Source organism: Nelumbo nucifera, chromosome 3 (genome assembly GCF_055504915.1).
Source record: "Nelumbo nucifera cultivar China Antique chromosome 3, China Antique-T2T, whole genome shotgun sequence".
Lineage (NCBI taxonomy): Eukaryota > Viridiplantae > Streptophyta > Magnoliopsida > Proteales > Nelumbonaceae > Nelumbo > Nelumbo nucifera.
Genome location: NC_142651.1, coordinates 106,956,734 through 106,981,449, shown reverse-complemented (window position 1 = coordinate 106,981,449; position 24,716 = coordinate 106,956,734). Strand labels below are relative to the sequence as shown.

Genomic DNA, 24,716 nt, shown 5'->3' with positions numbered 1-24,716 from the left:
AGAGATATGGAGAATATCTTGGAAAAAAGTATGGTTATCTTTTGTATCAATAATTCAATATGCACAGAGAGGAAATACTTCATAGGTAATTTCGAAATGCATCAACTTTTTATGCCATGCATATTTCTTCTTGTATTTCAAGAAACTAAGTTTATTGTCATTTCCCATATCCACATCTTTCTCCTTGTGCATGGTTCAAAATATAGCATATAATGTTGTAGAATACAACTTCTAGTGTAATACTTTTTCACCGTGCAACTATCACTTACATTTGCTTTTGTTTTATTTTATTTATTACTTTTTTGGGGGGTGTTTTGGTAGAGATGCTATCCATTTTTCTTCATATGAATTGAAGGATTATGTTTTTTATTGCATGCAGGCCAGGCCAATTCTTAGAGATAAAGATCGATTAGAAGAGCTGGCTGATCCAAGGCTGGGGGACAAGTATCCTAAGGATGACTTTGTACGTGTTTGCACAATTGCTGCAGCCTGTGTTGCTCCTGAGGCAAACCAGCGTCCCACAATGGGAGAAGTAGTGCAATCCCTTAAAATGGTGCAGCGCATCACTGAGTATCAGGATTCCATGTTAACCACTGCCAACACACGTACCAACCTCAGGCAGTCATCAACTACCTATGAATCAGATGGAACTTCATCAATGTTCTCATCTGGTCCTTTTTCTGGTTTAAGTGCATTTGACAATGACAACATCTCTCGAACAGCAGTGTTCTCAGAAGACCTGCATGAAGGACGATGATAATTCTTTTGTGAAGTATTCTAGCAGCCATCATTTGATTCAAAGCAACCCAAAGTTGAGCAATGTAGTTGATGATGAAGGCAAGGATGGAGTGGGTTTGGAAAATGGCAGAGGCTTTGAAATGATGGATGCTGTTTTTCCTTTTTTTTTTTTTTCCTTTTCCTTTTCACTTTTGTAGAGAATCCACTTTCAGTTTTTCCCTGGCAGTGCTGGGTTCTCAACAAGAAGATTGTATATATTCCTTGTAGTTTTGTTTGCTCGGATTTGCATTAAAGGGTTTTTTTTCTTTACAGTTTTTTCTATTGTTCATCATCTTTTCTCCCTATAAGTTCTGTTTGTTGCTTCTTGGATTTTGTTTATTTCTTGTTTCCCCACGTGTTTTGAAACTAGGGAATTGGCAGTTGAGTAATCCACAAGAGTTGTATTGGGCTGCTGAGCAATGATTTATTTTGGAATAGAATCATTTCCTTCAAGTTTCTTTAGTAACTTTGAAGGGATTTATCTTTAAATTGGTCTATATTCTGGTCTAGTAGCATGACTGATGGGTTACTGGTACTAATACTTGAACTCACCCCCAAGTAATCAAGCATGCAGTATCTTACTTTAACAAGCTTTGTTTTCTTCCTTCTTCTTAAAGCAGTTCTATTTAATACCTTCCATTCTGGCTATGCTCTATGCCATCTACAAAGGAAGTTGTGATCCGATATCTGGGCTTAGTTTCTTCTCTTTATCTTCCTTGGGCTTGCTTATTACACTCTCTTACCTATCTCTACTGACCTTGTGCTGGTTGTGAGGAATCACCGAACTCCAATCTGGTAGGTCTGTTGTCTTCACCTCTTGTCAATCTGTTTCTTTTGGAAACATTGAATTGTGAGGTCTACATCCTAGTATTTTCTTCATCTTGTATGCGAAGTTGGAAAATTGTTTGTTTAGATCTGTGGGAGAGTCTTGATCTGCTGATCATAACACATTGATGGCCACATTCATCTAGCCGTATATTGGGAATATCAGTAATATAAAATATAGGAAACGTTCCCAATGTGTGGCTGGGTGAACGTGGCCAGCAATGTATTGTGGTCATCAGATCTGAATTTCCTTAGGATGCTTAAGTTAAAAGTGATGTTAATTATACCCCTGCAAATATGGTTAGAGATCTATTCTCACCAATTACTACTAACCCATGCTTGCATAGGTTACCGTCCTTTGTGATAGAGCTGGCAATGGATCGGGTCACAATCCAGATTGATACGGTTTGCTGAATACAGTTTTATTACGAATTATGAAGTTAGAGGCTATAATTTAATATTTATATGTATTGATTTTATATGATAATATGTAAAATACAATTGGTTCATGCCAAAGTAAGTTGATAGCAATATTTTACTTCACAATCAACCAAGCTGTTTAAAGCTAAGTATCTTTTTTCTATATGTTTGTGCCTCATTTATAATCAATTGATCTATTGTTTACATGGGAATTGGAATTGAAATCTTGAAATAGTTATTCTTATAGTCTGTTTGTTTCCAATAGGAATTGAAATGAAAATTAAAATGAGCTAGAATGGGATTTCATTCTCAATGGAAGAAGAGAAAATGGATGTCATTCCACGAAGAATGGGGCATGGGACAGTTGGAACCCGAATGGCCCATTCCGATTCCAACCCCTATTCCCGCGAACCAAATGAACCCTAAGATTTATTTGTGGGTTTATCTACCATATAACCATAATGGGTATCTTAATCATTCCACTTTATCCAACTGCTTCCAGCCAATTCTATACATGTCTAATTGCATTACTAACACCTTGAACCTTGTCCCACCCAGGAAATCTCAGCTTTCGTTTATCCCACCAGAGTTTATCTAACCAGATAACCATAATGGATTACTCAATCTTGGAGGTCTCTATGTTGAATCCAGCGATCAGCAATCCTCTTACAGTTTCAAGGGTGTGGAGCAGTTCAGCAGTCGATTGCAATGAAAAAAAAAATCTGGGCTTCAAAACCACTAATAGGCTAGTTTGTGGTGTATGCTAATAGGCTCAATGATGTCTTTGCAGGGTTGTGCTCGGAAGCGGATCGATCATTTTGGATTGATTGAGACAAAGAGATAAGTTCTGGGCTTCAAAACCACTGGTAAGAAGTTGAAGGAATGATGGAAGATAATTATAGACGAAAGGAAGTAGAAGCCAGGGACCATGTTTCAGTTGAAATCGAGCACCAAAATCAAAACGTGGAGCTTGTGGCTAAAATAAAAAAGAAGATAGAAACTGTATCACCTTCTCGTTGCATTTGCAGAGTCCCCATGGAGCTTCGCCAGGAAGACAACGAGAAGATATATACACCTCATTTGGTCTCAATCGGCCCTCTTCACCATAACAAACAGGAGCTGCGAGGCATGGAGGAGCATAAACTGCGCTACCTACACTCACTTCTGTGTCGGAAGCCAACGCTGGAGGCAACATTAGATTCGTGCGTCAAAGCGATTAAAGAGTTGGAACAAAGAGCTCGAAAATGCTACGAAGGGGATATCGAGCTCAGGATTCTCAGCAGCGATGAGTTCGTAGAAATGATGATACTTGATGGTTGCTTTATCATCGAGCTCTTCCTCAAGTATGCAATTAAGGGACTGAGACGCAAAGGCGACCCTCTGTTCAGTAAGAAGTGGGTGCTCTCTCGTCTAAGGTGTGATTTGCTGTTGCTCGAAAACCAGCTCCCTCTGTTTGTCCTTCGGAATCTGTTTGATCTCCTCCCTGTTCCAAAACAATGTGCTCAGTCTCTCCCTGAGCTTGCCTTCCGTCTCTTCGAGAAAATAATCCCAGGATATAAACAAGCTCTTCAGAAGAAATTCATCGAAGAAGGCACTCACTTGCTTGACTTACTCAGGAACTGTTTGCTCCCCTCTATCCCGATACCGATCCTTTCGAGGCAGCAAGACAAACCCATCAATGTTCACTCTGCAACTAAGCTCCGACGTAATGGGGTTAGTTTCAAGAAAGCCTGGGAGAACAGCTTACTGGACGTGCAGTTGGTTAATGGCGGTGTGCTTGAAATCCCACCTGTGGACATTAAGGATTACACCGTGACAGAGTCCATCTTACGGAATCTGGTGGCGTTGGAGAAGTGTTACAATGACGATAGTATGTACATCTCTTCTTATTGCCGGTTCATGGGTAGCCTCATCAACTCCCCGACGGATGTGAGCTTACTCAGTCGAAGAGGAATCATCTTGAGATCTGCTACAGGCACCGAGGAACAGGTGATTGATCTGTTCAAAAGTCTAAGCAAGGGGGTCGTCGTCCATGACTTCTGCTACGCTGGGCTGTGCGAGAAGTTGAATGCGTACAGGTGCGACGCCAGGCAAGAATGGTGGACGAAGGTGAAGAATGCGAACGTGAAGACTCCGAAGTCATTTCCTCTCTTCGTCGTGATCATTATTCTACTGCTACTTATCTTCGCTGGAACTCTATTTTCAATACTCTCTTTTTTTCTTCGCAAGTCTTAGCCTCTTAGGAGAGATGAGAGGGTACTGATTTATTTGTGGGTTTCTAGCAGATAAAGGCAACTTTTTGCCTTTAATATCAATAAAAAGTAATATTTTTATATAATAATTAAAATAAGGTAAATTTTTTGAAATAATATTTTTATATTTTTTTAAAATATTTATCCTATTTTATTTATTATATAAAATCATTATTTTTTTTTATATTAAAGACAAAAAGTTACTTTATCTGCAAGAAACCTTTTATTTGTCGAAGAAACTTAAATTGATCACACCCATCCAATAAATTTTACACAATAGGAGATGAGGTTTATTTCTCTCTACCAAAGTTTTGGTAATGGGTTTTCCAAGGTTTTAAAAACCGACCGGAAACAGGGGCACCATTTTTCGGTTCGGCGGTTCAATCATCCGAATCGAACAGTTCAACCCGTAACATCATAAATAAATTAAAAAATAAAAATATTTATATATAATAAAAAATATCATACAAATTAAATAAAATACTAGAATATATCATAAAAATTAAGCTTTTAAGCTTCAAATAAGACAGAAATATACCAGTTTAAGCTTCAAATCAAAATTGAAAAACAGAGGATGTGATTCTTAGATTCTGTAGTGGCTCCACGCTCCAATGGAGTGATCATCGGCGCAAATGGTGGTTCGGTTCCTTCACAAGAAAATAAGAAATCATAGTATTGCGAAAAAAAAGATAAATAAATAAGTTAATGGCTTAATGTGAAGATCAAATCAATCAAATGAGATATCAGAGAAAAACGAAAAAAAATACACTTAATTACCTGAATAGTCATTGTTGTACTCCTTCCAGACTGGTCACCGGAGGTTAGATGTCCATAGTGGTCGTGGCAGTCCCCTTCAAGAGATGTCGTTGAGCCGTTTCTTTCAAGAGATTAGAGTTCAGTTCAAACTTCAGAGAAGTCGGAACTTTGGTCGCCGGCTGCCGCTGCTGCAACTTTGGTCACCAGCAGGTATATGTACAGATTTCGGAAAGGAAGGTGCTGGTGTGTTGCTGCCGTCTTCTTCGGTGAAGGCCTGAATCTTTGTCAAGGACTAAAGAGTTTTGGGCTTTTGGGTTTGGTAAAACAAAACCATAAAAGAGAGTCATCGAATGTCGTCCTTTTTTGTTTTATTTTTATTTTAAAAATAAAATAAAAAATGTTTAACCACTAATTGTTGCATGAGTCGAACGGATTGACAGTTCGATCATCCGGGTTATACAACCAGAATTGGTTGCATAATTGGTCTGGGTCATGCAACCACAGTTTTTAAAAAAAATATTATATATATTTTTAATAAAATAATTGATTACGAATTTGAATCGGAATCGGTTTGGAATGAACAAAAATTGGAACCGATCCAATTATTAATTGAGACAAAATCATGCAAACAAAATCGTTATAGTTGGTCTTATCTGTTCTAGTCCACCCGACTCATTGAAAACCCTAATTTTAAACTTGGCATTTGGGTCAAGTTGGGTCAAGGCCTTCAGGATATACATATATCAGGTCATTTCTGGTTGAGTCAAACTTTGGGTCGAAGTGACAAAGGCTAAACCTGGCGCTGACACTAAAGACCCCAGATAAGTTGGTTTTTAACCAAACACCCAATTCAAGGCCGACTTGAGAAGAGGTGGCCTGGCAGTGATCGTGGCCCAACATGAAAAAGGGGACCCTATCCCACTCATACAAAATATTAGGACGAATCAGTCCCTAACAAATTTGTATATGATTAAAATACCCTGCGAGGTTATACCTCCCCCTCTCCACTCATTCGATCCTCAAACCTTAATAGCAATGGCGCAGCAGTTGCAGGTCCACCGACGACGACTGGTGGTGAGGAACCGTGGCTGGTGGACTTGCCATTTGGCTTCTTTCCTCTATGCTTTGAAGTTAGATCTCTGAAATATAGCTTGTAGCTCGATCTCATATCTCTGAAATAGAGCTCGTAGCTCGATCTTAGATTTCTGAAACAGAGCTCGTAGCTCGATAATAGAGCTCAATCTAGTCGTCGCCGCCATTTGGGTGTCGAAGAACCGAAAGAGAGACGTTCAACTGTCGTTGGTTTTCTTTTGGAGAGGAAATGAACAATATCTTTTTCATGATTCAGTGGTTATTGAAGAACAAAAGCAAAGGAGAAGAAGAAGAAAAGGAGAGAGAGAGAGAGACTAAGGAGAGGTTGTCGACGCTCTCTATCGCTCGAATGAAGAATAAGGGAGTTGCAGTGGCGACAACCTTCCTTGTTCATCGTTTACCAAACATTCCCACCTAATAAATTCTTAAAAACGTGATTTGAAAAAATGAATTATCAAACAGCCTAAAGAGTTATTGAAACAAGTACTTCTATTTAACAAGTACTTAATTATAAAACAGGGCATTTTATTCATTTTTCAAGGTTTTCCCGCAAATCCTCGTCTTGGCAATATTATTTCGGAAAATAGGGACAGGCGTAATGCAGATTTCTGAATGACCCTGCAATCTCCCTTATTTCTTTTCTCCTAAATACAGAGGCTATTAGGCTAAGACCATTTTAGTCATTTTACAAGAAAAAAAAAAAAACACAAATCATGAAAATGATCTGAATCAAAATCAGTAGCTGGATCTTTAAACTTGATCCAGCACCGTACATCTGACCATGAGTGTGGGACCCGCCATGTATTAGACGTACTGTGTCAGATGATGGCGCTGTGGCGGGCGGAATCCCCTTGCTCCTTTTATCATATGATATGAGATATCTCCTTCAACTTCTACGGTTGAAACTTCAAAGTGTTGAACTCTTCTCCTCTTCGGGGCTTTCCTTTCTCTTTTCCGAATTTCTTTCGGCGGTCCGACGGAATCAAAGAAAACGGTAAAGAATCAAATAAATTGAAGGTAGAGAGAGAGAGATCAGAGGAAGATGGAAGGAGATAGAAGAGTGGGCGTGGCCGTTGATTTCTCTCCCTGCAGCACCAAAGCACTGAGATGGGCGGTAGACAACGTTGTCCGCGACGGAGATCACCTCATCCTCGTTAACGTCCGGCCTGAAGGAAACTACGAGGAGGGCGAGATGCAGCTGTGGGAAGCCACTGGTTCTCGTATGTTCTCTTCTTCTTTTCTTTCTTCTTCGATTTCATCTTTCCGATCTTTCTGCTCTGAATTCTGATCCTCAGTATTAGTTTTTTCTTCTTGTTTGGCTTTAAGATCTAGGGTTTCTTATATTCTATTACTGAATTTTGGGAATGAATAGAGCACGAGGAAATTGCTTCTTGCTTTAGTTCCCAAAAAGTGTCTCTCCTGCTGAAGCCTGAAGGCTGAAGGTTGAAGGTGAAGGACCTTTGCTGTGTTGCCGTGTTGAGCGAATTCGCAGCAAAACACGCTAACGCTACTGAACGGCGTGATTGGTGTGTGGATTTTCTCTAGGGGTACTTTGGTAATCATTCTGTTTGCATGTATTGACTGAAATGCCCTTAGCTATACTCAATCACGAAGCTTCAACGTTATGCTTCTTTAAAATTTAGATCCTAGCTCGGCGTGAGTGTGGGACTAGGACTAGGCCTTAGTGGCTGTTCGAAAGTGACTGTCCTTATCTCCATTTTGTCAACTCCCGATTTTTTAGCCTATTACCAAAGACTGTAAGAAGTTGGGAGGTCAAAATTGTCATTTTCACAGTCCAGCACCGGCTTGTTCGAAAGTGACTATCCTTGCCTGAGTTGCCTCCTTTTGTCAATTCCCTATTTTTTTTCTATTACCAAAAGTAAAAAGGAGATTCTAAGTAGTTGGGAGGTCAAAACCGTCATTTTACACTCCATAAGCACCGGCTGTAGCAGCTTCTGTCAAAGCCAGCTCGGCTTTTGATCTGGCTTCATCAAAAGGTATTTGGTGCCTTTTTCTAATACTCCAGCCAAAATTTTCCAAAAAAAAAAAAGAAACTCCATTTGTGTCAATTCTTTATTTTACCTATTAAAAAATGCAAAAATATTCTAAGAAGTTGGGTGTTAGGAGGTCAAAACTGTCATTTTACTGCCATCGGCACCAACCCGCCAAATATTGTTCTTTCATTTTTTCTTATTCCTTTTTATCTCTTATGCTATGTTTGATTTGAAAGAAAATGTAGAGAAAGGAAGGAAAAGTCTGAAAGCTAAAACAAAATCTATATGAGATTTGTAAAGGTTTCCTTATTTTTTACTCCTTTTCTTATTTTTTCTTTCAAATCAAACATAGTGTTAAAAGTGCAATCATACAACTTTTTTGTTTTTTAATAATAATATCTTTAAAAAACAATTAAAAACTCTGATATATACAGTTAGAATGGATATTTGATAAATTTTAGAATTTAGAATTACATTCTCAGTTCATAGGAAAGAAAAATTCACCAATACCAATATACTTCTTAAGTTAATTATTACACTTTAAAATGTCAGACTTTAAAGCAAATGAACAGACCATGTGTCTGTTTTTGGTGAAAAATTCATCTATCTAAAACTCAACAGATGAATTTAAAATTTTAATATACTTTAGAATCTTTTTTGATGTGATAATTCATGTAAATAATACACCGATATATGATTAATTTACATCAATGATCGATGGAAAAATCAACCGATGGAAGGAAGGTTTATATCGATTTAAACCTTCCTAAAAACAGAAAACAAGTGCATAAAAATAGGGACGAAAAGTGGGGTTTTACATTAATCCGTATTAGCAATTGGTCTACTTGTCTGTCTCTCTAGTTAATGGGTATCTTGGTTTTTTGCTTAATCTTATTAAAATTCAACAGCCTTGATCCCATTAAGCGAGTTCTCGGACCCTGTCATCATGAAGAAATATGGAATAACGCCTGACCCGGAAACTTTGGATATACTGCAGTGTGCATCAAGGCAGAAAGAGGTAATTTGCTTCATCTTTTATTCCGTATGACTCACTGATCACCCTAAGCTGAAGCTCCATGCATGCTTAAAATGCTTAATCTATTTGAGCAGATTGTTGTGATAATGAAGATCTACTGGGGAGACCCACGGGAGAAGATATGTGAAGCAATTGATGACATTCCCCTCAGCTCCATCGTCATAGGAAACAGAGGTCTTGGAAAGCTCAAGAGGTAGGATACCCATCCCCATCACATCAGCAACCCACTAAGCAAAATTGACAATATAGCTCATAGCTGTATCAAGGGCTTAATTGGATGCTAGTTTAGGCATGCGAGCTGTACCAAAACCAGCAACTGAAATAGATTTGTTCCGTTTCTTAATTTGTTTGCTTCCTCAGGGTTATTATGGGCAGCGTCAGCAACTATGTGGTGAATAATGGTACCTGTCCCGTTACAGTGGTGAAGCATGTCGATCAAGAAGGCTAGTAGTCTCTTTGTATCTGTTTTCTTCTGCTGTCCTGCAGAATGTGTGTTGTCGTGGTTGTTAGAACTTGGTTTCTCTTTCTCTTCCAATGGGATTTCTTGATTCACACAGGGTTCGGGATAGAATTTCTGTTAATAAGTCCACTGATTGTACCTACAGTGGAGGTAAGTGATAATGTATTTCACCCATGAACTTCGTGTATGTAAGTTCTTTCTTCTTTACTTGTTTCTCTTATATTGAAATTAAGTGTTGTTCCTTGCACCCAAAAGCTGATGACTGAATAATCCAAGGGTGAGAGAAAGGTCCTAAGGTTCCTCCTCTCAATAGGGATGGCAATTTTTAACCTAATCGGATGAACCCACCCAGTGTCTAATCCATCCAATTTGCCCATTTACTTGACAGGTTGTGTGATCAATCCATCACTCAATCCACATTAAATGAGTTGGGTTGGGTTGTGGATAACCATTATAGACATAAGTATTAATTCTTTAGCCTTTTTTTAATTTTCTTCATTTGAATTAAATAATTTATAATTAATGTATTAATTTTCTATTAATAATTGACTAAATTTAGTTTTGTCTTGAATCAATACACTTCACCCAACATAAATCCAAATCAATTTGACCTGAGCCCGGACCAGTTCAACGCGATCTGATCCGATCCAACATATATTGATCCGGATTGACCCAAATCCGAAATAAACCCGGGTGGGATGGATCGGTGCCGCTTGCTCTATCTGATTTGGGTCGTCTGGTCCAACCAATATCCACACTCCGACTTGACCCAGTACGAGTTGATCTGGGTCGACCCGAATCCAAAACGTTTGGGCGGGATGATTCGGCCTCCGCGTGATTTGCTCGATCTGGACCGTCCATTAGACCAATATCCACTCGACTCGAATCCGGACTGACCCAATTTAGCTACATTGACCCGGTTTGGGTCAGTTGGTCTAGTCCCAAATTCGTGCACAATCCCAATATGGTCCGGTCCAAGTCAATCCACCATTGATTGAACCGGTCGAGTCCGGTCCGATTTGACTGGATTGATCCAGATCTAAGCGGTTTAACCACCCTTGAACCTAAGTGGTTTAAGTTGGTCTAACCGGTTTGAACCTAAGTGGTTCGGTCAAATCCAGAATCCGAGCCGCTTGTATAAAAATAACATGCATGTAATGTGATTTGAACCTTCATAACTTGTGTAAATAATAATTACGATAACCACCAAGCTACAACCAACTTATTTGTTAAGAGAGAGAGGATTTGTTTTTTAAGTCCATAAATATAAGATTAATGGGTTTGGGCGAATTGGATTGGGTTACAGCGGGTTTGGATTGAATCCAACCCATTTAATTTTATATAACTGAGTCATTAATGGGTTGGTGGGTTAGATGGATTGGGTTAAAACTTAACCCAAACCAAACCTAACCCAACCCGCCCAATTGCCACCCCTACCTCTCAATATAAACCCAACCCAATCCACCCAATTGCCACCCCTACTCTCCATATAAACCCAACCTAACCCGCCCAATTGCCACCCCTACCTCTCAATATAATGGCTTTAATTTGGGAAACGAAGCATTAAATATCAGCCAAGCATAAGATGATGATGTGCTCAACTGGTCAAATCAAAGTATCAAACAAACCCTTATAATGGGCTCCTTGATGGAGAATGAAACTTGGTTTGTCAAGTGATCGGGTTAACACAATGTTTTAAACCCCAGGATGCATCGAATGCCCAAACCCATAGAAGCAGGTTCTGTGGTTCTAAGTTAATTAGCCAGTAAGATGTGTGATTTGGGTCATAACATTGCTTAATTAATGGGTAAGATGTGTGACTTTTAAGGCTTAAAGCACACAACACTTCACATTGGGAAATGGGAACCTTTGAAAAGGCAATAAATATTGGCATTTCCTAGTTCCGACCTACACCATCTCTATTCCATGTAATGAACATGTTGAATGGACGGTGGTGCGATAAACACGTCGAATAATCATGTAAAGCCATCATTGAAGTTGCCATGCGAAATGTCAATCTTACTGCATTAAGTTATGATACATAGGTAAGGTAGCTAGGCAATTGGCAAGGGCGGAAATGTAAAAAAGAAGCTAAAAAACCAACAATTAACAGAACACTCTTAAAAAGGGCAAAAACAGGTTCGGTAACGGCTTGGAATTTGGAAAATCCTGTTTCCACGGATAACCAACCACATGCCCTCACCTTCTAAAGTCCGAACGGCAAACACCTCCAATCCCCAATCATCTCTCCTCATTGTCTCGACTCTTGACTTCTTGAGCTCTTCCCCCTCTCCAATCCTCTCTCCCCTTAAGCTAATAATCTACAACAGCCATGATGAAGCTTTTCAATCATCTAATACTCATCATCTCCCTTTCCTCTCTTCTGTCATTCTTGTACTCTGCAGAGGCCGTTCTGTCAGTCTACTCCCTTTCCAGCTTCTCAAAGGATGACCAAGCACCAGTCTCATTGCCTCCAACAACCTCACCGGCACCCAGCGAAAGCGAAGCCCCTGAAGCCTCTCCGTCTCCGGCATCCTCAACAATTGATCCGGCCATCAAAAAGATATGCGACAGGACTGGCTACTCTGAACTCTGTCAATCTTCCATCAGGCCCTACCTCACAGGCAAGACGGATCCTGTGTCCGTCCTCGAAATGGCAATCAAAGCCTGCAACAGCAGTGTACAGGCCGCAATGGCCGAGGTGAATAGGATGATGAGTGAGCCCAACAAGGACGCCTCCAAAACCACAGCTTCCCAACTCGAATCGTGCAAGGAGAATTACATTGATGCGATTGACAGCCTTGAGAAGGCAACGAAAGCAATCCCAACTCGGGACATGAATACATTCAACACCATGATTAGCGCAGTCATAACAGATTGTGATACTTGCGAGCAAGGGTTTATCGAATTTGAGGAGGAGTCGCCCTTGAAACAGTATGATGAGACGGCAGAGAAGATTGGAAGCATTTGTCTTTCCATTTCTAAGTTGCTCGAGTGAATTCTTCTTCAACTTTAATTTGGTTTAATATTTCTCCTCCTGCATGCACACTCACCATAACCTTCTCCCTTTTCTCTTTCTTTATGTTCTTTCAGATTAAGCGCTATTGCATAATAATTGCATTTGCATATAAAGGTTGTTTGAGACTTTGATTAATACTTGATACAATTATAAATAAGAAGCAGCTTTGGCATGGGTTTTGAAAGGAGATAGGTTTCAGAATTCATCTTACCTTTGCTAATGGTCGGGAGTGTAGAGTGTGATTAGATATAGTGTTGATATATTCAAAAATATTGGGATTTGAAATCTAAGGGTCTGTTTGGTTTATGGCAAACAGGGGTTTAGAATCAGAATTGGAATAGTTTGTTTTGATTCCGACTGTTTGGTTGGATGGAACCAAAATCCCATTCTCGTTCCTGGTGGAATGGTAATGGCATTCTGCCATTTGGGGCCCTCCCCTGGGAATGCAAATCCATTTCAGCCAATTCTGATTCAATTCTGGTCTGAATCAAATAGGTGAGAGAAATAGATCATTTCAATTCCAACTGCAAACCAAATGAACCCTAAATATCTTTTGTTAAAATATAATAAATCAATATTATTAAATATTGTTCCAAGGTGTGTATATTCTCAGATGAATTTATCAAACTAAACCAATTTTGCATTTCTATGAATTAGACATACTTATATTTACACTTAACATTTTTGTGTCTTCACTCTTCCCAAATGGAGCCTTCTTCAAACATTATAGATGACTTTTTGTCAGGCCATGTTCTCAATACTAACACCCTATAAGAGCTTTATCAAACCCTACCTCAAACTTCAGTAATCGTTAGTTCACGTTACATATTAATGTAAAATTACTGAAGTGCCCACGTTTTTTTATTAAAATCATAAAATTTAAAAAGGCTAAAATAACCCTCCTAAAAAATTAGGTACTATTCGGTAGAAAAAACCATTACCGCCGCCTAAGAAAAAACCATTGTTGCCGTGGGGAGAAGAAACCATTGCCACCGCCTGAGAAGAAGATCAACCATTGCTGCCGCTCCCCCTTTTGTGTTTCCCCTTTTTCGTGTTGCCTGGGAAGAAGAAAACAAAATCGTTGCATAAACAACGTTGTGTTGTCTTGTCGCCCCTTAACAAAATCGTTAACAAGGCTGATTGCAAGGTATCCGTCCTCCATCGACTTTGACACAACAACTCCTCTTCTACAAAGGCACAACCAACCTGACGCAAGGAAGAGAGCTTCAATAATGCCAATTGCATTAACGAAATCGTAGAAATAAGCCCATCTCGTCCTTTTGTTGTTTGTTCTATACATCCTGGAGAAATCCACCTGAATTGCATCAGCCTTGTTAGATCCACAAGTGGGCTCAGATCTTATAAGAGGGAAAGCTGATGATGATGTTAGATCCCAAGGCAGTTTCATATGTACACTGCCTGTGAAGTCTAAAGCAATTCTCCGTTAACTTAGGCGTTTGTTTGGTATTGATGCTGTTGCTCCAAAAAATGGCAATACATCAGCCTTAAGTTGGAAAAAAATGGTGCTTCAGGCAACGTTCAAAATATCGATACGCCCAATACATCGATAAGGGCGTATCAGGCGAATCGATACACATTTTGGAGCCTTTTTTTATTTTTTATTTTTCGCGATCGGTTAAGGGGGGGCAGTTTAGGTCTCCTCTTACCCCTCAACTGGTCAGACCTCCAATACACCCACTATAGGGGCATATTGGAGGGGTCCCGGAACAATACGTATCGGCAAATATGGGCCGATATGTGTCGATACTTTGAACCTTGGCTCCAGAAAACGCCTGTTTGTTTGGTTCAAGTCACGCCTTGGAAATTGGGAAAACATGGCTTGGAGCAACGCTGGATTTGGCATTTCCTGGAACTGCAGCTCGTTGCTACCAACAGGGACATGAAGTAGCAGTGACAAGGACATGACGTGGCACTGGATAATAGGTACCAGTGCTGAAAACATTTCCTGGAGCATTGGTACCAAACAGAAACTTTGTTGTTGCTCCAGGAAATATTCTACTTGATACTGGTTAGCCATCCACACCACCGTCCTTTCTGTCGAGTTGCGAACCATATTGAGAAACTATAAGCGTTTGTGCCTCATAAAATCCATAGGCAAAGGCTTCCTCTAGGAGGTGAGGTCTGAACCATCTCCAGCCCGCTCACATATTTTCTAGGGCTGTTCATAAACAATGTTAAATCAATCAAATCAGTCCGATCTAACTTGATTTAATCGGTTTTTCTTCATCATCATGGGTTTCGGGTTGCGAAGAGGAATAAATGCAGTTCGGTTTGTGAAAACCGAAACTAAACCAAATTCAACCGAATTAGTTAGTTTCTGGTTTTCTAGTCTTTCCCTAATTAGGTAATTCCTATCCTAGTTTCTTTTTTCTAATTAGTTACTTATTTTTAACATTAAAGAACAACAAAATATTAATTAAATGGGAATTATTTTTGTCTTTAGGATTATTTTCCTTTTTTGAGTAGGGAAGTTTATACCAAATTTAGGACTGTTCACAAACAATGTCAAACCGACCCTTCATGTCTGGGTCGGTTTTGTTTAATGGCAGTTCGATTTTAATTTGCTATTTAAGTAACCCAACCAGGTCAGGTCGGTTGAAAAAAAAAATATGTTAAACCAACTCGACCCATGAACAGCCTTGATATTCTCCTATAAACGAGAAGGCTAATTTAGGCATTACCAAATGTTTAACTGACAGAATACTAACGAGTAGACCTAGGTGTCTATTTCTAAAAGTTCAGGGCACCTAAGTATTGCATTCAAAAGTTCGAGGTATTATCTGTTACTACTCCCCAAGTATAGGGTACCTAACTATAATTTACCCTTACAAAAAAGTTACAGTAGTGATGAAGCATGTTGATCAGGAATGCTAGTCTGTTTTATTTGTTTTCTTCTGCTGCATTGTCGTGGTTGTTAGAAATTAAGGTTGTGTTTGGTTTAAAAAAGAAAAGTTTAGGAAAGGAAAAGAAAAGAAAAAAAAAGATTGAAAAAATTATACAAGGTTTGTACATGTTTTCCTAGCTTTCGATCCCTACCCCTTGTTTCAAACTAAACACAACCTAGCCTTTTGAATTTTGATCCTTAGGCTGAGTTTGGGAGGAGTACAAATGCAAATATGTAGAGTACAAAATCTTATATTTTGTATGTATTTATGTTGTACATATTTACATTTGTACTCTTTCCAAATTGAGCCTTATGGGTTCGGGATAAAATTTCTCTGTTAATAAGTCCATTGATTGTATCTTAAGGCTGCAACTTGGGTCAGGTTGAAAAAATTATACAAGGTTTGTACATGTTTTCCTAGCTTTCGATCCCTACCCCTTGTTTCAAACTAAACGCAACCTAGCCTTTTGAATTTTGATCCTTAGGTTTAGTTTGGAAGGAGTACAAATGCAAATATGTACAAAACCTTATATTTTGTACGTATTTATATTGTACATATTTACATTTGTACTCTTTCCAAATTGAGCCTTACGGGGTTTGGAATAAAAGTTCTCTGTTAATAAGTCCACTGATTGTATCTTAAGGCTGCAACTTGGGTTGGGTTGGCCCTAACCCAACCCGAAAAAGTAGGGTTGGGTTGGGTCGGGTCAAGTTGATGCTCAGATTAGGGTTAGGGTTGAAATTCATGAACCCGACTTTACTTCAGGTTGGGTTAGGGTTGAAATTCATGAACCCGACTTTACTTCAAGTTGGGTTAGGGTTGATCCCTTAGCCAACCCAACCCAACCTGAACCCGACTCTATAGTACATGTAATATATAAATATATAAATATATGTTATATGTAATATATAATATACATTGATTTGTTTAGATGCATGATATTTGTATAGCCCCCACCACATAGTATCATGTATTTCTTTTAAGATAACCACTTCACTTAATCCTAATCAAAAAGACTAAAACCTTAATAACATTATTTTATGTTTTTTTTTGAAAATTTTATTCTTCATCTCCTATATGTTGTTTGCTGCCCAAAAAAGATCTATTATAAGTCATAACTCATAATAAACTATAGTCATTTTTAACACTTGTTTTTCTGAATTTTGTATAAAAAAAACATCGTCAACAAACAAATACTAATGAAAGATAGGATTAATATATGTAGTAAAGGTTGAGTTAAGATCTAAAATCGAGAAATTCTATGAGGTTTTAAGGAATGACAAGAAGGTTGGTTGGGTTGGGTTAGGGTTAAAGGAATTTAGTTAGGGTTGGATTGATCGGGTTGAAAGTCGGGTTGGGTTAGGATTAGGGATGGGATTTAGAACTTAGGATTGGGATAGGGTTGACTTCTACCCAACCCGACTTGCAACCCTATTGTATCTAAAGTGGAGGTAAGTGATAATGTATTTCACCTATGAATTTCGTCATTGAGGACTATATGTATAAGTTCTTTCTTCTTGTTTCTTTTATATTCAAAATTGATGTAACCGTTTTTGGTCACGTACCATTTTTTGTGATGTGTAAATTTTTTGGCTAAGTACCTCGTGTTTTACCTGGTGGTGACGTGCCTTGGTGGCGAACTCCCTAGGGGAGAACTACTTGGTGACAAACTGCCTGGTGATGCTCCCTGGTGATGAACTGCCTAGGGGCGAACTGCCTGGTGGCGAACTGCCTGGTAGTGCTCCCTGGTGGCGAGCTGCCTGATGGCGAACTGCCTGGTGGCGAACTCCCTGATGGCGAACTGCCTGGTGGCGAACTGCCCGGCAGTGCTCCCTGGTGGCGAACTGCTTGGTAGTGCTCCCTGGTGGCGAACTGCCTGGTGGCGAGCTACCTGGTGGCGAACTGCCTGGGGGCGAACTGCCTGGTAGTGCTCCTTGGTGGCGAACTGCCGGCAGTGCTCCCTGGTGGCGAACTGCCTGGTGGCGAACTGCCTGATGGCGAACTCGTCACTTGACTTGCTCCTAGGCGGTCTGCAACTCAGAGGATGGTGGAGCTCCCTGGTGCAGCGCAACCCGACTACCCTCCGCGTGAGGTGATTCTCTCTCCTTTGTAGACGGCGGGAGATGAGGGACCTGCGGGAACTGAATCAGAGGACCCGGGGGTATTTCCCCGATGGGGACTCTCCGATGCCTAAGTTAGCGTTCTGATTACAGAGGGCTTGGAGAGAAATGAGAGAGCTAGAGAGCGGGGGTTACCATACCTTTTTTCCCCCTCTTTGGCTTTGGGGGTCGGAGTCCTTATATAGTGGTGCCCTCACGGGTTAGGTGGGTGAAAAGCTTTCAAATGGTAAGACGTCATATCCCGTCAGAACCGGGGTACGGTGATGAACTCCTCGAGGTTGTCAAGCTGGCGCTTGTGCCAGGTGGCCAGGTTGTCAGGTCAATGCCTGTTAGTGGACGGGTCGGTGTCCGGGCCAGGTTGCCAGGTCGGCGCCTGTCAGTCGGCGGGTCGGTGTCCGGGCCAGGTTGCCAGGTCGGCACCTGTGTTAGTCGGCGGGTCGGTGTCCGGGCCAGGTTGCCCGGCCGGCGCCTATGTTAGTCGGCGAGTCGGTGTCCGGGCCAGGTTGCCAGGCCGGCGCCTGTGTCCGGGTCAGGTTGTTAGGTCGGCGCCTGTGTCCGGGTCAGGTTGTCAGGTCGGCGCCTGTGTCCGGGCCAGATTGCCAGGTCGGCGCCTGTGTCCGGGCCAGGTTGCCAGGTCGGCGCCTGTGGCAGGCTGATCCGGCCAGGTCGTGCAGGCCGCGCACAGGTCGCGCCAGGCCAGCCAGACCGGTGCCCGGGGGGGAGACCAACTTGGTAAGTTGTTACCTGGGTGCTTGCCTAATTATCACGAGGTGCCATGTGTCGCAATTTCATTGGAGGGCCAAATCTGCCCTCATCAAAAATATTCTTCCTTAAACTCAAAAGCTGATAACTAAATAATCCAAGGGTGACAGAAAGGTCGTAACGTTCCCTATCTATATCTAGTATCAATAGCCATAATCATAAGCATCTCTCAATGGCTTTAATTTGGAAAATGAAGCATTAAATATCACTCAAGCATAAGATGATGATAATGATAATGACGGCGACGACGACGTTACGCTCGATTAATTGGTCAATGGAGATGATCAAATCAAAGTATCAAACAAACCCCTATATTAAGCTTCTTTATTGAGAAGGAAACGTATTCTAGTCCAATTATAACACGTAGGCCCAATAATAAATCCAATTGTAGCACATGGAACCCCCTATATTAGACTCCTCCATTGAGATTGAGAATGAAATAAGCCCCTAGATTAGCTTTTATTTTTGTTGACAGATGAGAAAATATTGGATAGCAGTTAGGATCAGATTATTCCAATTATAAAACCTTTTTTTTTTTCTTTTATGGGACTATACAATAGGGATAATCGGTGGTTAGAACGATTTTGTTTCCGAATCGACCCAGAAACCGGTGATTAGAATGGTTTCATTTCTAACTAAAATATTACTTATTACTCATAAGAAATATTTCAAATTAGTGGAATAGTAGTATCTTATATGATTTTCAAAATCGGGCTGAAAATGGAACTGTTTTAAGGACTGGTTCCTTAGTCAAATGGTCTGACCATCTGACCTAGATCTGAATCGGACAGTTTTGGGGTTTAAAACCGAACCCAGATTCATGACTGGTTTTCAGGTCAGTCTATTAAAAAAGAAAAAGTTATGACAAAGGTAGGCAATGGCAAGGGTAGAAACGAAAAAAAAAAAACACACTAAAAACTGAAAAACAACATTTAACAGAAGTTCAGACCTAAAAAAGGACAAAAGCAAGTTTGGTAAGGCTTGGAAACTCCTATTTCCATGGATAAACAACCACACACTCCCACCTTGCAAAGTCCAAACTCCTCCATTATCCAATCTCTCCCCTTAATCCAATCTGCAGCCATGACTCAGGAGTTTTCAATCATCTAATACTCATCATCATCTCCCTTTCCTCTCTTCTGTCATTCTACTCTGCAGACGCTGTACGCGTGCCTCGCAATTTCAGCTTCTCAAATCATGAACATGCACCTTTCTTATTGCCTCTACCTTCACAGCGGCCCACAGCATCTCACCGAACTCCTTTTCCACCACCTCTGCGTTCTCCCAATTCCCAAATTTACTTCAAGAATCTCATCACCGCCATCCCGAAAAACCGCTGCAGCCTCGACAATTGATCCAGCCATCAAAAAGATATGCGATGGCACTGACTACCCTGAGCTTTGTCTCTCGTCCATCAAGCCCTACCTCACAGGAAGAGGGATCCTGTGTCCGTCCCCGAAATGGAGATCAAAGCCTGCAACAGCGAGTCTGGATTTACTTCTCACCATGTGCGCTTCACTCCAATCTCACAAAATGTCATAGCTAAGACTGTTCATGGATCGGGTTGGATCGGTTTATTGCAGTTTTTCCAATCGACCCGATCTAGTCAGATTACCTGACATAGAAACCGAAACCGACCTAGTGTTAAGCAAAACCGACCTAGTCGGTTTGAGTCGGATTGGATCGGTTTTGGTTCTAAGTTCTAATCCAAAGTTTCTTGCAACCATTCAAAAACTAGGTGGCCTAATGGGCTTTGGAACTTCATGTTTGAACTAGAAACTAAGTCGGTTCGGGTCAGGTCAGTTTTGGTTTTTTTGTGTGAAAATCGAAACTGACCCGAATCATCGGTTTAGGAATTTGCACAACCCAAAACCGACCCGTGCTGATGAAAACCTGGCCGACTCGGGTTGGGTCGGTCCGAGTTGGTCAGTTTGATCGGATTGGGCCTTCTTATGAACAGCCCTAGTCATAGCCACACATCGAAAACATCTCTTTACTTGTATTTATTATTGATGGGGAGATGTTCACAATTCAGGGTGAAATGTTGAGTGCAACGATAGCAATCAAAACTCGTGATGTGGGTACAATGAATGAATAGCATGCTTAACGCAGTCAACACAGAATGAGGGGTCCTGTCTCCGGGTTAAACCGAACAAATGGCTTGTTTTGACAAAAAAAAATTAAAAAAATAAAAAAGGGTTAGAACCGTTGAACAGTTCAAATGGTTCAACCGCCCGAGTCAGTGATTTACTAACCAAATCAATGCTTTTTAACAAAAATCTAGTTTTTTTGGTCTGACCATCCGGTCTGGTTTTGAAAACCATGGTGTGGAGTCGCCCATCAGACGGTATGGTACACGCTAGAGAAGATCACAAGCAATTGTCTTGCAATTGTTTCCTTGATCAAGTAGTGAGAATCGGTTAAGTATTTCTCCTGCTGCAACTTTGTCATACCCTTCTATTAGGTGCTTACATTAAGGTGCGAACCAGCTGATTGGTAAGGTCTCTTGCTAGTTGTAGTTGAGATCTGCCTGCATCTGGGTTGAGGGGGCTATGGATTGGTGGATGGGCTATGACCATTGTATTAGTGTGGACACACAACAGTTAGGTGGTTAGAACCAAACTTGTTGACTTGGCAAAACAGCTGCACAAGATTCAAGATCAACTTCAAGATCCCAACCAATCAACCTCCCCATCATCTATTGTAGAGGAAATGGTTGACCAACTTGTGGTCCCACAAGCTCATATGTTCTTTCTTGTCTATAGTACTTTTAAACCTTTTTTTCTATTGTTTCTGGTGGCAAGGGCATTCCTATCATTGTACCACTAATGTTGAAGACTTATTTTAAATTTCATTTGGGGCAATAGACTAAGCTGGTCGAACCCCTCATTCTCTTATATTCTCTTCTCCTCTTCTCTTCTCTTCATTTCTGGTTTACTTTTCTTACTAAATAGGTCTGAACCTTCTTGGTTTCAGACAACTTGGTATCAGAGCAGGCCTAAACCTGGCTTGGGCTCTCATGTAGGTGTTGTCCAGCCAGCTACATGGGAGTTGCTCTAGGGCTAGAAACTACAACTTGAGTCGCCTAGTTCTTGGAGGTCATTGGAGATCGAAGAAGGTGCCCAAGATTCAAATCTCTTGGAGAGTTGTCTGGTGACCAGGAAGAATCGGAGAAAACAGGTTGGTTTCTGATTTAGAGCTTAAATCAGAGATTGAGAGTGGTGCCCAATAATTTTTGGGTTGTTTTTTATTTTTCTGGACAGTTAAAGTGTCCGAAATTTCTCTAAAATTAGTATAGCTATTCGGTTGTTCTTTTAGACTACTTTAGCCCAGAAATTTCTAGGTTGTTTTCATATTTTTTGGACTTTCAAGTGGCTAAAATATCTCTGGAATCAGTATTGCTGGTTGTTTTTTTCTCTCTTGAACTGTTTAGGGCTCCTGTACGGACTATTTTCTAGGTTGTATTATTTTTTACAGTGTGGTCTCCTCTACTGCCCACCTTGTGTTTGTGAAAAGGACTCTGAAGTTTTCTTCTTCCTTTGGGGTTTATTTGGACAATACCTAGAATTTCTGTTTAAAAAAGGAGTTTGGACAGTGTTGTACCCTTCATTCAGTGATTACTCTTTGTCCACTTCAGCATGGAAATGGTTGGAAATGAGAACAAACCAAATGGAAAAGGACTTGTTGGATCTGTAAACTCTACTGATAACAATTCATTTCAGATTACTACAATCAAGTTTGATGGAATAAACTATTTGGAATGAGCCCAATCAACCGTGATAGCCATTGGAGGGAGGGGAAAACTGGGATATGTGATGGGAGACAAAAAGTAACCAACACAGGAGGACCCTTCCCTTGCTAAATGGGTTCAAGAAAATTATTTGGTTATGACTTGGTTATGCAACTCCATGCAGCCTCATATCAGTAGGAATTATCTTTAGGTAAAGATAGCTAAGGAGATTTGGGACAACATGAAAGAAACATATTCTCAGCCCCTTAATGGTGCTAGAGCGTATGAATTGAAAATGGAGGTGAATAATCTTAAACAGGGGGAGAAACCTGTGTTAGTCTATTTCTCCACCTTAAAATCATTGTGGTATGAGATTGATCATCTTGAGACTATTGAGTGGGAGAGCCAAAATGATGTTGCTACATTCAGGAAATTGGTTAAGAAAAATAGAGTGTTTGAATTCTTGGTTAGGCTAAACTCTGACTATGACATTATTTCTCATTAGAGATAGTGTCTCTTTATCTCAAGCCTAATCACTAGTACATAGTGAGGTAAGTAGACGGAAAGTTATGTTGCAAATCTCGTCTATGGAATCAGCTTTAGAAGCAATAAAACCAAAGACTAGAGGTGATAAGGAGAAGGGTGTAAAGAAGGATGTGTTTTGTGACTACTGTAAGAAGCCAAAACATACTAAGGAACACTTGTTGGAAACTTCATCTTCAGCTAATTCCAGAAAGATTTAGGGACAAGAAGGGAAATTCTAATGCAGTTATAACCATAGGAGCTTCATTCACTTCCAACACTAGATCCAGTTCTCTTAATGCATTGATTATTGTTAGAGCTGCTTTATCTCAGTTGGAGAGTGAAGTTGGCTGCTCTGGACAGTCTCATTCTACTCCCACCTCTGCTTTTGGCCAATCAGGTACAAAGGCCTCTGCCTATCATGTCTCTACCCCAGGTAAAACTAGCCACTTTTGGATTATTGATTTAGGTGCATCTGATCATATGACCGATTTATCTTCATTATTTCACACCTATTGCTTGTCCTCTAGCAGAGACAAAGTGTCTATTGTTGATGGCTCTCTTGTCCCTATTTCAGGCAAGTGAGACATCAATGTCTCTAATGCTATTTCCATATCCTCAGTTATGCGTGTTCCTAAACTAAGCATTAATATGCTTTTTGTCATTAGTATCATTAAACACTAGAACTGTTCAGTAACATTTTTCCCTGATCATTGTGTTTTCCAAGATCTGGTTACAAGGAAGGTGATTGGGACTAGCCGTGAGACGAATGTGATCTACTTGCTTGAACATCCACCTGGGAAGAGGAAAGGAGATGGAAAGTCTTTTGTGTTATAGTCTGTGAGTCAGATTATACTTTGGCATAATCGATTGGGTCATCTTTCTTTTGGGTTTTAAGGAGTCTTTTTCCTAATTTGTTTGAGCCAATCCAAGTGTCCAGTCTGAAGTGTGAGAGTTGTGAGTTGGCAAAGCATTGTAGATCAACATATTCACAAAGTAAAAAAAAAAAAAAAAGAAGTTATGTTCTTTTTGAAATTGTGCATACTGATGTTTGGGGGCCTTATCATATTCCTGCTATGGGTGGGTTCCCACTTTGTAGATCAACATATTCACAAAGTAAAAAAAGAACCTCATGCGCTATTTGAATGAGGTTCCCACTTTGACCCGCATTTTTCATCAAATGATCTTGACTCATTTTGGGGTTAAAATAAAAAATCTCAGATTTGATAATTCCAAAGAATATTTTGCAAAATCCTATCCTCTTATCTCCTTGATCATAGAGTGATTCATCAGAGCACTTATCCTTATACACCTCAGCAGAATGGTGTACCTGAGACGAAAAACAGACACATCCTTGAAGTTGCAAGAAGCATCATACTAAATACTAATGTTCCTATTCATTTCTAGGGGATGCCATTCTTATTGTTGTTTATCTCATTAATTGGATTTCTTCACGAGTCTTGGACATGAAAGCTCCTTTTAACCTGTTGTATCCTAATAATAAGCAGTTTTCTGTTCTTCCCAAAACCTTTGGTTGCACTTGTTTTGTCCAAATCCTTGGGCCTACCCGTTCAAAATTTGATCATAAGACTGCCAAATGTATTTTCCTAGGGTATGCACAAAATCAAAAGGGGTACTGTTGTTATGACCATGTCTCGAGAACCAAATTTGTGTCTATGGATGTCACCTTCTTTGAAGATGTCCCTTATTACCCTAGGGTTTTGCCTCAGAGGGAGAGTGGTGAGTAGGGTGTGTTTTCTCAAGATGTTCCTTTGCCCATTCCTGCAAGTGGAGGGGAGTGTATTGAAGGGAGTTGTCAAAAATGTAAATAATTGAGGGTGTTTCACAGAAGATGGTAATGACAAGTTGGTTCTAATAATGGTCAGTCTAGGCCAGTTCCTTTCTCTTCTATAGCACCATATTTGGGTATTGCTTCCTCCTTACCCCTTCTTGCTACTGATGGCATACCCACTCCTACCACTAATGACATACCTTTTTCCACTATTGTGCCTCTACCATCTTCAGATGACTTTAACCTTCAGATT

General features: G+C 40.2%; 3 protein-coding genes across 5 annotated transcripts in view; all 3 read left to right on the top strand.

The window, feature by feature from the left end:
• The window catches only part of LOC104598769 (receptor-like serine/threonine-protein kinase ALE2), a 46,024-nt gene extending 44,958 nt beyond the window's left edge, over positions 1 to 1,066 (top strand). The window contains exon 8 of the mRNA XM_010260976.3: positions 380 to 1,066. Coding sequence (XP_010259278.1) covers positions 380 to 757 — 378 coding nt within the window. The 3' untranslated portion in view covers positions 758 to 1,066. The remainder of the gene's footprint in view (positions 1 to 379) is intronic.
• A 140-nt stretch (positions 1,067 to 1,206) lies between these two features.
• LOC104598770 (UPF0481 protein At3g47200-like) lies at positions 1,207 to 4,343 on the top strand. 3 transcript variants are annotated; one of them, XM_088900666.1, is made up of 3 exons: positions 1,207 to 1,572; positions 1,950 to 2,702; positions 2,813 to 4,343. In XM_088900666.1, exon 3 carries the CDS (start codon positions 2,905 to 2,907, stop codon positions 4,255 to 4,257), a length of 1,353 nt encoding a protein of 450 aa, XP_088756792.1. In that variant the 5' UTR covers positions 1,207 to 1,572; positions 1,950 to 2,702; positions 2,813 to 2,904; the 3' UTR covers positions 4,258 to 4,343. The 3 variants fall into 3 exon arrangements, with proteins under 3 accessions (XP_088756792.1, XP_010259282.1, XP_010259283.1); XM_010260980.3 differs by lacking the exon at positions 1,950 to 2,702; XM_010260981.3 differs by lacking the exon at positions 1,950 to 2,702 and having other exon boundaries at positions 1,207 to 1,576.
• Positions 4,344 to 6,722: 2,379 nt separating this feature from the next.
• On the top strand, positions 6,723 to 9,840 carry LOC104598772 (Adenine nucleotide alpha hydrolases-like superfamily protein). Its single transcript, XM_010260983.3, has 4 exons — positions 6,723 to 7,342; positions 9,025 to 9,134; positions 9,227 to 9,345; positions 9,513 to 9,840. Exons 1-4 carry the CDS (start codon positions 7,165 to 7,167, stop codon positions 9,598 to 9,600), a joined length of 495 nt encoding a protein of 164 aa, XP_010259285.1. The 5' UTR covers positions 6,723 to 7,164; the 3' UTR covers positions 9,601 to 9,840.
• Positions 9,841 to 24,716: the final 14,876 nt, after the last annotated feature.